This window comes from Calidris pugnax, unplaced genomic scaffold, assembly GCF_001431845.1.
Source record: "Calidris pugnax isolate Ruff unplaced genomic scaffold, ASM143184v1 scaffold13, whole genome shotgun sequence".
Taxonomy (NCBI): Eukaryota; Metazoa; Chordata; class Aves; order Charadriiformes; family Scolopacidae; genus Calidris; species Calidris pugnax.
In genome coordinates, this window is record NW_015090810.1 from 3,167,288 (window position 1) to 3,182,979 (window position 15,692).

The following is a 15,692-nucleotide window of genomic DNA, read 5'->3' on the forward strand; positions in this document are numbered from 1 at the left end:
ATAGATTCCTGCCTACAACTGGAGGCTGCCAAGGCTTTTTTTCTAGTGGCCTACTAGCTATTAGTCCTGAAGGAAAACTTTCAATGTAGAACTATCAAAAAATGGGTGATTCAATATAAAAATATAGAAATGTTTTAAACGAAAAAAAAAATAAATATAAATACCCTCTCATCTCCATTTACAAATGCAAGAAAAAAAATATCCCTCAAGTTACATTTTATAACCCATACCACCAAGGAAGATTATGCAACAAATAAGTCAAATATCAACTATTAACCAAAATGAAATATCAATTATTGTCTAGATTATTATTTTTTTATACTATATTGTAATCTACAAAACATATGAAAAGAGTAAAATCCAACTGAAGTAATTTTATTTGAAGGAAAAAAAATCAGCTTAAGTTCTGTCGAGTAATTTCATTACACATGGAAAGTTTCATTCTGTTGCATGGAGTTTTCATCTAGAGCACTAGTTACTAAAAAGGGAAATCTCTTACAGCATAGACACTGAATTTCAACTTCCCAGGAATCAAAATTAATACCTCTGAGCACCCAGTTTGATGGTGGTAGTGAAAATAAATTTGGGTGCACAAGACGAACAGAGTTGCCTGTACTATAATTCACCAGGTGATTCAAATGCCCTCAAGCTTTAGGAACGTGCTAAAATTCTAAACACAAAACACAAAAGCTGTAACAGGATAAACCCACTAGCAAACACAAACTCTACACTATCAATAGAAAAGTTAACAAACAAGTAAACTTAGACTAGTTTTCAGTGGAGAATGGCCCACCCGCATTTCACAATGGGCATTGCTCATTGCTCTGCCGTGCCCTGCCCCAGCTACCATGCTTTGCTGAGAAGAGCTAAGCCTGAAGAACGTCAGTCTCAATTTTTGAAGTAAAAAGAGCAGCAAGATAAGGCATCAACATCATCATTACCTCTTTCACTGGCATCATCAACAAGGACGATTTCTTCCAGCATGTGTCGTGGTGACCGGTTTATCACACTATGAACAGTCCGTAGAAGTGTGCTCCAAGCCTCATTGTGAAAAACAATGACAACGCTTGTCGTAGGAAGGTTGTCTGCATACACCTTCGTTTTACACCTGTAACCAAAAAAAGGCATATATTTGTACAGGTCAAACCTTCAGTTAGAACTGCAATTGTGGGGTTTATTTCTGAGTATCAGTACTGACGTTCATGATACATCAATTGTATGCAAAGCATGACAAAGGAGCAAACGGTGGACAGATTTATATTTTTAACTAAAAAACACCTTGACTTTTACGTGTACATCTGTTTCCCATCCTACCACTAAAAAGGAGAACCTCAATTCAATTACCAATTCTGGAAGTGAGACATCCATACTGCTAACACACAGAGATGGTAACAGGTTATTTATTTCTACTACCCTTTGAAGAGTAGCATGTCCAGATACACTAATCCAAGCCCCTAATTTTGGCCTGCATTCCTTCAGAGGGCAAGGGGGAAACCCTTGTGCCCTAATGGGGACAGAGGGGGAAGGGAGAGGGACACATAAGATAAGAAATGACAAACTTAAACCAGGAAGTAAATGTAATAAAAAGTATATATAGAACAAACCCAAAAAATAACTAAAAGAGGTCAAGAATTCTGTACGCAGTTGATATTTGGAAAAAGCCCAGACTACGTGTATGCTACTTACAATACTGGTGAGTTAAGTAGATTTCATAATTTAATGTGTTTGTGTTATACAAAGAGAGGTTTTTTTCCTCCTCATTGTATACATGTTGGAAGTGCTATAAAGGTTCATCAAATTAGAAGAGAATTATATTCACATTCCCAAGTTAGGAGAGCAAAACCTGTGGTCTACCATGCTGACAGGATATAGAGGACAAGTAGGCAAAATATGACACACACTCCAAGTAACCCCACACGCACCCAACATTTTAAACTCTGCAATACTATTTTAAAAACAAGTGATATTTTCAGTATCTCCTAGAAAAAAAATCAACATGCTGTACAAAAATACTATTAATTCTGAAAATACAATTCTGCTCTAAAAAAATAACCATGCAAATTTTAGTGTTCTCTGCACAGATCTCTTCTTCCTGCATATTTAAAATAACACACGGAAACTTACATAAGATTTGATGGTACAAAATCCTTTACGAATCAAAGCTAGAGATATATACAGACCTCAAACACAAGGAAAACACTGAAGCAGAAAAAGAAACATATTCAATGGAGCTTCATTCCAACAAAAAAGCTTTCATTAAGTCCCAGATTATTGAGTCAATTCACTCTAATGTAACCTGATCTAAATGCTATTTAACATATGCTAACAAGTATTTGCGTCTATCACCTTAACTGCAGAGCCCTGCCTGAGGGCTTGAGAAGTACATAGTGCATATCCTTTACCCTAGACATATAAGAACAATACCGAAGGAACAACCTGCCAACACAGGATCATGGTGTCAACACTTATCCCCACCCTTTTTTCCCCCTTGGGAGAAATCGGTGACACCAGGAATATCAGCCAAAACTGGGCTCCCGGCATGAGTATTTAATCTGTGGGATAACTTGGTTAGCCAGAGCTCTTTTAAGTGAGAGCAGCTCTTGTAACACGTAGGCATTTTAGCTCCTGAGGTGGTGACAAAAGCCCAATGTGAAACAAAATCCCAGAAAAGAACAGTAAGTCCAGGTACAATTGAAGAAATATCTGGAAGAGCTTCTGTGGAATGATGTTTCATTTCTGAGAATTGAAGCAGTAGGATCGGGCACTATCTATCTTCAATAATTATACCCAAATTTAATTATTCACCACACTGAAGTGAACATCATAAAATCTTTAGCAAAAGCAGCCATATACCCCAATGTTTTTAAAAAAAACCCAACAACTTGCAAAGCATACCAACTGATAAAGTTATTTCTGTGGTATGACCTGGAAAATAAAATAGCTATTCGCAAAAATGATATGAATTTCAGATGAAAAAAGTCATAACCTAAATAATTCCCCACTGTGGTTGTCACTTGTTTAACCTATTTTGCTACTTTAAAACCAAATTCTCAGTGTTTTATTCCTGTTGCTGCACTGCTCCCTAGATCAGAAAATATGTGTCTGATTGTAGACTTTCAGCTACAGTAGTAATACAAATCCACCTATTGTTCCTCTATTTTTTGGCAGAATATTTGTAAAAAAAGTTGAGAGAAGCCTGTTAGCAGCTCTCCGTGAGAAGCAATAACGATATGCCATTCACCAGGAATATCTTGCTGGGGTGGCCACAGGATCTACTATTGTAACATGAAATCCTTCATCTGGTGTCTTGCCTTTTTTTACAGTTGTACAGAAGATTTTATTTTACTGAGCTCAAATCAATGAACTGGTATAACAAAAGCCAGCCAAGTGATCGGGCACTACCATGTTTATAAACTATTATGCAGTCTGAAGTATAAATATATCAAAACATTTAAGATCCATCTTTGAAGGGGAACTTTTTAGCACTAAGAGGAAGGCATACAGGAATTTTTGGGACCACCCTGCCCCTCTTTTCACCTGCCTTTCTATATATACTTTTTAGCTAGGTTTATACCAATTTTTGTGAATACATACAAATAAAACCCCCTCATTTTAATTTTGGAAACACCAACATACATTCCTTCCCCCCCAGGAACATATTACTGTAGAACACAAGACAAAACAGAAGAGTTGACACCTGCGATTAGAGCATTAATCTTCTATGAAAACTCCTGTTTTATCCTTACTAACAAACATTTAATTCAAGAATCCTTTTTGTCTTTCTTTAAAAAAAAAAAAAATACCCACTAAAGAGATTACTATAGAATTTAAAATAAAGCATTAGTTTCAGTCAAGAGTTATGCAACATTAGTAGCAGAATATAACCATGAGGGGAATGACACATAGGGTATGAATTAAGGACAATTTGAATTTTAATTCACTACTAATACATTATGTTCCTTTTGTTGGATCATGCCTCAAACAGTTTTAAAATTGAGTGGATAATATTAAGGAAGGCATACCATCTCCAGTAATTTAATGAAGACTCCAAACAGCAGCTGAGAATGTCTACTTCACACGGAATGCATCATCCTTTCCTTAATCTATGGCATTCACCATGCAAACTCTCGGCTAGTGTGACTCCATATATTATTTAGATTGTGGAAACTCCCCAAAAATGTCAGACATTTTAAATGCAAGCAGAGACTTACTGCCCTATTACCTAAAGACACAAAAAAAGAATAGGCCAGATTATTAAAATATGATCACGACAAAAAGCCTTATTAGTCTACATTTCTTGATGTACTCATTCCAATGCTCGAAACAGTAGTGCTCTTTATAGCAAGACTCCTTCTCATGTGCTGAAATCCCTACCTTCAGCTGCATTAGCCTTCTATTCTTCCCTAATAGTTGTTTTACAAAGGAGGCACAGGACTCCCCCAAGCCAGGCTGGATGGAGCTTTGAGCAACCTGGTCTAGTGGGAGGTGTCCCTGCCCATGGCAGGAGGAGTTGGAACTCGATCATCTTTAAGGTCCTTTCCAACCTAAATCACTCTATGATTATAAAGACATGACTCTGCTCTGACCTCTGTAATATGCTCATACACATTCTTCATGGAATTTCACCTTTTTGCAATTTTGCATCATATATTCAGAATATTTTGGCCCAGTCCCTTATAACTACATGGCTATTCACAGGCCCATATCTCCCCAAGAGCACAAGGCAGTGTAACAGGTTCAAATCCTTCATAACTTAAATTCAAGATTAATGGACTAAAAGCAAAGGCAGGAGGACTGGTCCTAGCATATGCGCGCATAACATTGCTAAAGAACAGTGACAGCAAAATAAATACAGAATGTTGTTCCTAACGCCCTGTAGCCCGATTTCAAAGTTTTAAATCCATTACAAAAGTTTTTCAAATGAAAGGCCAAAGGTCCGTTATCACGACTTTTTGTGAAGGTGTTAATTGAATCATATATAGAAGCTCTGCACGCTTTAGATAAGGAGGCATTCGGAAAAAAAAAAAAATTATCTCAAAGACAATTTTATTCAGTTGATGATGTATAGCCACTTGAAAACTACCTGATGCTACTTCAAATGCACCTGAAGAGTCTCTGAATAAACTGCTTTCCTCTTTTCTCTTTCAGCCCAGGGTACAAATAGTCCACAGGAGACATTACAAAAATAATCAAAGACATCAAGTAAGGCAATTCTGTCTAAACAAAATTAAGCCATTAAATCTCATAGTTTAATTGCTACTTCAGCACAGTCTTGCAAGGAAAGAAGACCATTCTTCATTTTGTGCTTCCTACACCACCACAACCATATACTCTTCTCCTCATCTGGAAGATTCTCTCTTCTCTCATGCCAGTGAAGGAATGAGAAAAAAAAAAAATTCACTTAACCACTGCAGGGACAGAAGAAGTCTACCAGGTGATCCTTCAAGATCCTTCATTCGAATTCCTCAGAAGGTGAAATTCTTCTGATAGCTATCTGCTCTACTCAGTGCTAGAGATCAATAAGCCTTACCCACTCTAGCAGTTGGCACTCGAGACGCAGAGATGCTAGAAACTCAGGACACTGACCTTTGCTATCCTAATGCCATCTCTTTCAGTTCACTGTTGGGACATTCACAAGCACTTCAAATATTACCTTAAAAAATACAACTGTGCAGCCACCTTATTACAGCACTTGGCATTCTATCAATACTATGAAATTGTATTCATAGATCAATTTACTTAGAAATTATTCATAAAGCTCAAGATTGAGTGCTACATGTGTAATATTGTCGTATCTTGAAAGACAAATATTTACAAAGTTAGCAGTGATCTGTTTGCACACCCTTCAAAGTCATCTAAATAATTTCTGAAAGTAACATAATAAAACAGGACTTAATATCCTAATAGCTCTTAAATACTTTGGTTTCATAAGCCAAAGAATCACACCCCCAGAAAAGCTACAAACAAGGTAGAGATCTTGTAGGAAATCAGTTGCACTCTACCATGTTTATGCAGTGAGACGCAATGAAGAAAGCCTCATTTACTGAGGCAAAACATGAAAAAAATGTAGGTAATTTTCTAGAAGGATGATGTCATAGTTTATACTGCATTGGAAAGAAATGCTAAATTTCTAAATACTGCAGGGCAGATCACTACCCCTTCTGCTGCTGCCAACAGGTTATTCTCCAAAGAGGAGCAAAGAAAGGATGAGTAACATCGGAACATAATTTTTTTTAAATATGGAATTTTCAAAACAAGGTCACTCATGCTTACCTAATCACAAAAATTAACAGACTCAGACACTACCTGAGCCATGATTTGCTACACCTGATATCAGTTTTATTGCCAGATTCCACCAGCCTTTCACAGGAACAAGGCACAACCAACAATTTACAGTGGCTCAAAAACATTAACAGCAGTAAAACACATATGCAATCCTTGTTTTCTAGCCCAGTGCACACAATCTAGAGCACTCTGACAAAAGACAGGGAGGGAATGCAGGCAAAAGTGTCTCCTGTGCACTCAGCAGCTCAGTAGGGAAATCCCAGCGGAGCTCAGACCGGAGCTCGTATGTGCAGTGCGATAATGCAGTGCCAATGTATTTTTGAAAGCTGTACTAGCAACAGATTGGGGCAGGAAAACATATTTAGTCATCTTACAAATTTAGTACAATCTTTTATCTTGCATACTACAAGCAACAGTTATAAATAAAAGCTGCGGTTATAAATAAACTGCATCCCAGAACTTATATTTGACAATGCAATAATCCAAGTCTTGCTGAAAATCAGGTTAGAGCCAAAGTTTTGAGGAAATGCTACACAGCACAGCACTCGTAATAAATCTCTTCAGTATTACTGATGCAATACAAACAGCACGCTCTTCAGTATTAAAATATATTGGAGTCTCTAGGAAGTAAGCATAGGTATCCTTAGACTTGAAAATACACAATTATTTTCTGTTGAGGTTACCAAAGTTAATGCCAGATCGATAGAGAAGAAAATCAGAAAATTTGAACTCCTCTCATGAAACCTCAGGCTTTAATTACTGATATCTGATGAATATCGCTGCAGTGCTATAAAATGTCAGTACTCCATTGTTTACCTGTCCATTTGCCATAAGTTACAGCCTGCAATAAAGTTAATGTAACAGAGCTGAGGCACAGCTATGCCCGACACGAAAACTCCTCTCAAGTCTTGGCCGAGAACAGTTAACAGTTTTGCAGTAAGACTCAGATAATTCCCGAAGCTGCCGAGACTGACCTACATTTCCACCAGAGGATAACGCCCTGCAGCAGGGGTGGCAGAGAGAGTGTCAAAACACTTCAGCAAGAACCACCAGCACTCAAGTCAAGTGGCGTGTTTCTGGGAAACACTGACTTACTTTTTCCTGGATATAAGCAACAGCCTCATAACATCACCACGAACGAGGGTGCTAATAAATCTGCTTCTGACACAAATTTTAAGAATAACCCAAGCCCTCAAATTGAAGACAATTGAGCTGGATAAAGACCTAATTTTCACGCAGAAACAACACAGCTGAAAGGGCTGAAAGCAAGACTTCTGAGAAAGATGGAATCACTGACTGTCGTAACATGCCAAACCACTTTTGTCTACGCAGGCTTTGCATACAACCACAGCTTTAACTTGTGGCTGCACAAAGAGAAAGCCCTGTAGATAAGGTTGAAACAAAACTTCACACTACTCCTGAAGCTGCTTCTTCCAATCAAATCAGAATAATTTAGTTTAGAAAGAGGTCTTCGTTTCTGTAATTCATCACGGCTCCAATTAATCTTTCTGAACAGGTGACCTGAATGCAGGCAAATCCTTTGTTCTCGTTTAAGCATTTCCATCCAGCCTGCTTAATGTCTGCCTTCAACAGTATTAGGTAATTTACCTGACATCAAGAGTATGAAATTTTCCTTTCTTCTGATCTCAAAGATTTGGATATAAGAAAGGTCGCATTATCTCAAGAGTCAAGTGGAAATCTTCTTTTGACCCTGGAAACAAAATCCAAAATGGTCCTTAAAACCATTGTGGTTACAGAATTCAAGCAGAATTTCACAAAAATAATTAGCTGCAATTGATAATCTTCCTTATCCTGAAAGTGATCACAGGAAAGCATCTCTTGATAGACGCAAAAACAATTCCATCCTCAAAGACTGAAACTGGACCTTAAGTTTTCTAGCCAAATTACTTTTCATTATTTTCCATACTTCACCTGTCAATTTGAATAAAGTTCAGGATATGGCTGCTCACCCAAAATTGAAGTTAACCAAAATAAGAGTGAGATTGCTAAGTGTTTGTGTGTATATACAGACACACACAAATTTATAGGTATGCATATGTATTTAAATGTCTATATATATTTAAAAAAAAAAAGTTTACAGGAAGCAAGCTGATTTTTCAAATTACTTTTTTCCCCTCTAAACTTTGTCTAAGAAAAAGATTTATAGGTAGTTTCTTCCAGCGAATACATTAAGTCAATGTGAACAAGAACATTTCCAAATGTTGATTCTACAACAGGCCAGTACCAAAAGGAGCCCAGCTTAATTGCCATAAACTCCACAACATTCATCTAAGTTAGATTTAGAAGAATGTCTTTTAAGCCCAGAAAAAAAAAATTGCCTACTTCCTCCCAATTGTGAAAGTAAGCTTGGCAGCAGGAACTGAGCAGGGTAGTTTGATTCAGTAAAAAAGTCTTCAATAACAACTTAAATAATAAGCTGAACACATTACCGTACTGGTTAAACATTAAGGTCTTAGCTAGAGATACCCTAACACTATCTATACCACTCAAAACTCTACGTAATTCCTGAACACAGTTTGAGAAAAGGATAGTTAAAAGATCCCAAATGTTATGCACAACTGAGTTATTATAAGATGTCTGATACCCTTGAATCTGGCAAAATTATACTAACTAAGGAACAAAATGACAAGGAAGATCTTTTTATGTCTACTTTCACAGAACTTGCAACCTTGGAGAAAGGCTTGCTAAGGTATCCCAAAGCCATCCACACTCCTCCTTGCTGCAGGTCTGCCTGGGGAAGCCCATCACCTTTCCAAGAAATCTCCACCTGCAAAATATGACACCCTCCTAGCTCTGGCATCAAAAAACTCCAGAGGGGACCAGACCTCACATGCATGACATCGCCCTGTCCCAGCTATGCCTCTATTGTTTCCAGCCTTCAACACTAGTGCTTGGAAAGAGCAGTGTTTAAAGATATTCTTTTCTAGTGTAAAAAAAGTCAGAACTGGGTTTAAACTCTCATACCAGGGATCCAAATGTCTCCTTAAATGTTTTATATATTCTACAAATTATTAAATAAGACTACAGACTGGAAAGGTCAGCCTTTGAACATAGTACTCATTCTTCATTTTACAAAGCAGCTCCCAAGTCACCTAAACAGCATCGAGAGCAAAACCAAGTGATACGACACATACAAATTCACGCATTCAACCACACGACTTTCCAATCCCCATACTGATCTAAGACACACAGGCACAGCTGAACACCTATTTTAGTCATTGACACCTATTTTATTTATTGCTAGCCTCATCTTCAACAAAATCAAGACAAGACTCCAGACATCCTAATCACTCATCTTTTACCCTTTGCTGTCATGTCAAGCCCACAGCTGCGTATTTTCCTGGCAACTGTGAATCAACTCCCACTTTGATGACTGATTCACAGACCAGAATAAGATGTGCTTACAAGAATTACTCTATTAACAACTAAAAACCAATCTGTTATCCCCTGTTGCTTGTTCCCCCGTAACAACATCCTTCCAGAGGTCGTGATACTGTCAGTCATACTAGTTAGTTACACTAACCTGCCCCAGTCCATACTCAGGGAAGTAGACAGGCTAAAAAAATTACATCTGGTTTAGTTTTTTTCTGTTAGGCAAATAATTTAGTTGGGATAATGAGAAGCAGAATAATGTTCCTGCTTACGGACACAAAATGACTAGCAATTCAGGCATATGTCAATGATTTTAAAAGCATCTACGTGCCTCAGTAATTTTGTGCCAAATAATAAATATAAACCCATTAATACAACTGGGGCACCAGCTCAGCAGAACACAGATTTCAGCTTCTGTAGATGTCTCGTGCTGAGGAGTTCCCCAAGCTGGAGAAGTGCCTAGAAGTTACTAAAACAGCTCACATTTTTGTTGTTCTAGTAAGGAAACAAAACTTCTTAGCCACGACGTAAACATGATGGCTGGAGGGGGTCATCTATAGAGATAACCTATGAGCATCTGGACACAGAAGTGCAAGACAGAACACGTAATCCATGAAGTTACTTGCTGCCTTGAGGATCGAGCAGGTACACAAACGTGCTCGCCTTCGTACAGATGATGGGGTTTGGCAGAACTAGAAATTAATGTGAAGGATAATGTAGACCACCTCAAAAACTGCTCTCCAGCTGACAGGTCATGCCATCCCCCTTAAATACATGTGGCAAATTGGTCCTGGCACACCTAATTCCACCAGCTTTTCAATGATTAACCTTTAGGCAAAACTTTTACAGACCTCTGTATTTCAGAAGAACTAACATGCCAGAGAATTACAGAACTTGAAAGTCACATCTTTCCCCCACACCACATTAAAGGAAGCAACCCACAAAACCTGTGAAGAAAATAATTACTTGAACAGCTAAATGTGCCTTTGAACATATCCTGCTTTTTCAAAACTTTGATTGAAAGTGGTACTGGCAGCTGTGCTGTAAGAACATAAATGTGGTAAGGAATGATTAGAAGTTACCCATTCTCCTTCTCCCCAAACTATTTCCATACTAGCAGTGATATAGATAGAACAAGTTATAACAGAAGCAATTCCACTAATGCAGCAGAAAGTGTTTCTGACCATGTTGAGTATTTTGACTAATCAGATAAATACTTTCATAAGACATACATACAACACCAGAGCATATTTACAGTTTTCACAATTCTGACAAAGGCTACAGTGTTCTTGGAAAGTAATATTAATCCACACACACAGATTAAGCATTGTAAACACAGTATTGTTCTCAAATTTGCTGGAGAAATGTTAACACAGTCCCCAACTTCTTAATTAGTGTGACCTTATAGACTACACACTGAAAAGATGACAAAAAGTAGGAGCTTTTTGGGGACCTTTTTTCTCTCTGCCTGCTAAAAATGCACATAGCAAATAAATGTTAAAATTGTTGGCAGCAATTTACAAAAACAGAAAATCCAACTCTGCCCTGAGACTGTACCTAAAATTTTATTCTAAGATTCCACTTTCACACACATAGTTTCATGATAGTATTTGTGTCCATACATATGGAAAAGAGAAACAAATGTAATATTACTGAATTTATAATCCGTATCTTACTATGAAACACAGTAACTGCAGAGCGTGGCCAAGTGTGCGAGACAAAAAAATTCCTATAGCTCAACTTGTTTTTAAAATTGTAATTTCATTTATCTGCAGAAGCTTGAGCGATGCTTAGGTATTAAATTTTTCATCATTTATAACAATTCATCTTTCCTTTTTTGGTTAAATTTGTCTAGGCTTCACAAAGTTTAGGATTAAGTCAACTTTTTAGATACACAAATTTATTTTTTTATCTTTGCATTTAACACTATAAAAATGGTAGAATATATACATGTATGTGAGTTTTCCAATATGAATGCTGATAAACAGATGATGTTACTTCATTTCTTCCATACTTCCAGAGTCATAATGAGAACTTATTCATGTTTACCTTCCAAACAATCAACTATCATTTCCCCAAAGTTTTGTTAATTCCTTCCACTCAGCTCTTGCAGAAAAAAATATACAGTAATCACCCTAAATTAGCATCCAGTTTTAAGAAAAGTCTCCAATGAAACTCATGATTTTCCTCATAGGTAAAACAGTTGAGAATGCTAACTACAAGTTCTAACTGGCTGAAGTCACCACTTTCCAGTGAGGCAATTTCTTACTCTACAGAGAGTGTGATAAAAGGAGCAGACACTACCTATGAATCTGCATGAATGCTAAGTGATCCCATTGCCAAGTTACAACCACAACCAGAGCAATAACATGAGAGAAAAGGATATAAAGCCCCCTCAAAACAGCATCTGTCATTTTTGAAAGAAAACCCTGCAAGCTCATGATTTGCATTCTTCCACTATACTGAGAAACAGGCAAGTTTCTAATAATAATGACTAAAAATACATCTGAAAATCAACTGAAAAGTTACATTAATTCAAACTTATTAAAATCATGTTTTGAAGAATATACAGCTCAATTATTAAGAACAGCAGCACTACCAGGAACTCATGCTACATAGAATCACATTCATTACAATAGATTAAGGTACCTACAAACCAGGCAGGTCTTTATCATGCATAAAAAGTGAAAACTGGACAGAGCTTTGTCTCATTCTTCTAATATTATCTTCTGAGGTAAGAAACGAAAATAAATTAATCCAGCAGCTAGGCCCTGTGTACACAGAAGAAACAGCAGAGCTTCTAAAGAAATGGGGTTTCTATAGCATCTGATTCTTCCAAGAGAATGCAGATAATTGCTTGGGAAAATCTTATTTCATGAGTTTTATTTAACTTGAGAGTCCCTTTCAAAACAAGAGAGGTTGGGGGTGGAGGGAGTCATCAGCTACCCTGCCAGAGTAGCCCCAGGAGAGTAAAGCAATCTTAGTTTTATTTAAAACAAGGCTACAATTTTTTTTTTAATTACTTATGACTCAAATAGCTATGAAAGGATCAATATTTCAGAGGCAAGATCAAAACCAAACTAGATGGATATTAGAAAACATTATAATGCAATCTAAATGAGGCTTTGCACATTTCATGAGGTAAGAAATTTTTAAAGTATTTCTTTCTCATCATCAAATCTTTTCTATTTCATATAATGCAGAATTTTAGTCTGCCTCATTACAAGCAGTGCATGAATTTTTCAAATAAGCAATTTTTTCCTGAAATGCCAAGTCTTAAGTTAACTTTGTTCTCCTTCAACCAAATTAATTTCTATTCCCCAAACAGGCATTATACTTGTAATCAGATTCAAAGTTAAATAACAGTGAAGGAAACTGGTTTCTGCTGTTCAATCTTAGCTGTAAAATAAGTACTATATATACAGATAATCCTCCTACTTCATACTTCAACAGTAATATCTTACAGAACTGAACTCTTGTTTTGTATCATTCTGCACATTTTCAATTTGAGTACATTTTTAATACAATATAAAGCACTTACCCTTCTAACCTGACATCAGGTAAAGATCTGTTGAGTGCAATCATTTCACTTGCCATTAAATTAAATTGATTTATTTTAAACATTTCTTTCATTTTTTCTTGCTCCTCTTTTGGAATGACCACAGGCTTTCCCATCTCTCCGGGTCCTTCATGTGGTTTTTGTATGGGTTCTGGAACTAAGAATAAATAAAACATTGGTAACTACTTTTATGCTTGCTTTTGCTTGTTTATACTTTATTTCACACTGTAGGAGTGTTCCTGTTAAAAACAGTTCTAAACGCACCAGGTTTTGGAAGTGACAACTAATCTTCATATTAAGGAGTTTAACAGAAATAGTAAAGTGCTACTCTTAGACACCACAATTCATTTGAAAAAACAATATGGGTTTATATCTATCCATTATCATGTCCTAATTGGCTTTACTGTTAAAGTTCTGGAACAAGAGACATTTATATCCCAGATTGCTCTTGCACACACAGGCTTTTAAGGAAAAGTAAAATTTTCCTTTACAGAGATTTTAGTAAAGATGAAAGCAAAATTGTACCTTTACATTTGGTTCCACATTTTTATTTTGACAGAATGACATTAGCATTTACAGTTTAGAAATAATTTCTCTTGGTTTCACTAACATTATTTTTAGCCAACATAATTAAATTTTGAAGATTAATGTTAGTACTTGAAACAGAAACACTTGACATGTTTAAACCAAAGAAATCTTAAATATCAAAAATCTGCTCAAACTGATGAGTGAGAGAGAGAGGAGAAAAGGAATCCAGACTCTTGAATTATTTGGGGTTTTTTGGTTTGTTTTTTTAAAAAACCAAAAAAGTTAAAAAAACAAAACAAAACAAAAAATCCTGTAACATTCTCTTTACAAATACCCATTTACTTTTCCCCCAAACTGAAATGTTTTAAATGCTCAAATACTAAACTTGAAATACATTACTACGATACAAATTCAGTACAAATTTTAATTAAGAAATAGTAATTTAAAATCTCAACAGAGGAACAGAATATATTTTAAAATAATAGCACCAAAGCCTTCAGTAACAAGCCTAGCTTCAAATTGTCTTTAATTTGCTCCTAGGACAGCACTCTAAAGCTTATGCCAAGAGCAAATAGCCATTTAAAGAATGAAAATAGTGGGGCTTTTTTAAATAGTCCAAGCCTTCCATCCTTACTGAAATACTAAGACTTAAAATATATACTTACTAGTAAGTGAAACATTTTGCTAGTGTGCATTTAGCATTAATTGGTTACAAGCACAATGTGTTCATTGAGAAACTTTCATTTTCAAGTATCTGAAGCAACCGCACGAGCTATATTAGCACAGTAACATTTACCAGAGAAAATGCTCCCACCACAGAAATGTTTTTTTACCAAACTCCCTTTGACTGCAAGCTGAGTTCTATAATACTAGAAGTTGCCAGTCAGCCACTACAACTGAAAATTGATAGAATCAATATGTCCAAGCAGATCCTGAGCAGACTGATTTCTGCATTTGTTTTAACTATGGGCTAAAATGAGCACGCAGTTCACTTTGCATCTTTGCCTCTTATGAATGTACAATTGAACCTGCATCAAAACTCACTGATGTGCAATTGCATAACCTTTTAAACTAAAATTCGTGCCTTTTGGGGGGTAATCAATATAAAATTATTTGGACTTCAGTTTATATATTCATCTTGGCTCTATTACACAGGCTACATAACTATTTTTAAGTGCAATTAGTATACAGGTTCAGTTGGAGAGATTGAGTGTTCAACATTGCTTCTGTTTAATCTTTTAGGTATCAGAATATAGTTATATGTTAAAAAATACAGTTATTCACCATGTTTTTTCCATCATTCTCAAGACTGAACGCTACTTAGAAGAAAGAACGATTTCCTGTTTCACTTGTATGTGTTGTTTCTTAACTTTGACTAAGCCAGTTAAATTAAATAGCCAAATCAACTGAAAGCTCATCTTTCACATTTACAGACCTTGCTGTTAGGTGCAAGTTTAGCACAGCAGTGAGCTGGATCCAGGTGTACAAATTGCACCAAGTCATCAGTTTAATTTTTAAATTTCATTAGCAGATATGTACTACTTGGTTACACATTTTACCTCAATGAAGTACTACTTTGTCCTCCAGAAAAATCCAGCAACTAGCTAACTAGATCCACAGATATTTTATGGAACTCACTAAATGCAAAGACAGGCAAGCTTGATGTGCAAGCAGAGATGATTTTCCAAGAAGAGTTAACCACCTTCTCTCAGGTTTCTGCATTTCTAGTCATCTGTTTTCTCACAAAAGCATGTAGTTTTACTATCAACTCAAACTAACAACATTCCCCTAAAATGACTAATACACATTGTTAAAAATTCAATCTGCTGTGCTCTCTTGTCAGTAACTATGAAAAAAATATTTCCTTTGATGGGCTATAAACATGTACTGATTCCAAACAGTACATGTAACAAACAGCACTTCAATT

General features: G+C 36.3%; 1 protein-coding gene across 1 annotated transcript in view; it reads right to left on the reverse strand.

The window, feature by feature from the left end:
• The window catches only part of GALNT1 (polypeptide N-acetylgalactosaminyltransferase 1), an 86,155-nt gene that overhangs the window by 22,072 nt on the left and 48,391 nt on the right, over nucleotides 1-15,692 (reverse strand). Inside the window, exons 4-5 of the mRNA XM_014938604.1 lie at nucleotides 13,220-13,394; nucleotides 942-1,108 (exon numbers count right to left, since the gene is read on the reverse strand). Coding sequence (XP_014794090.1) covers nucleotides 942-1,108; nucleotides 13,220-13,394 — 342 coding nt within the window. The remainder of the gene's footprint in view (nucleotides 1-941; nucleotides 1,109-13,219; nucleotides 13,395-15,692) is intronic.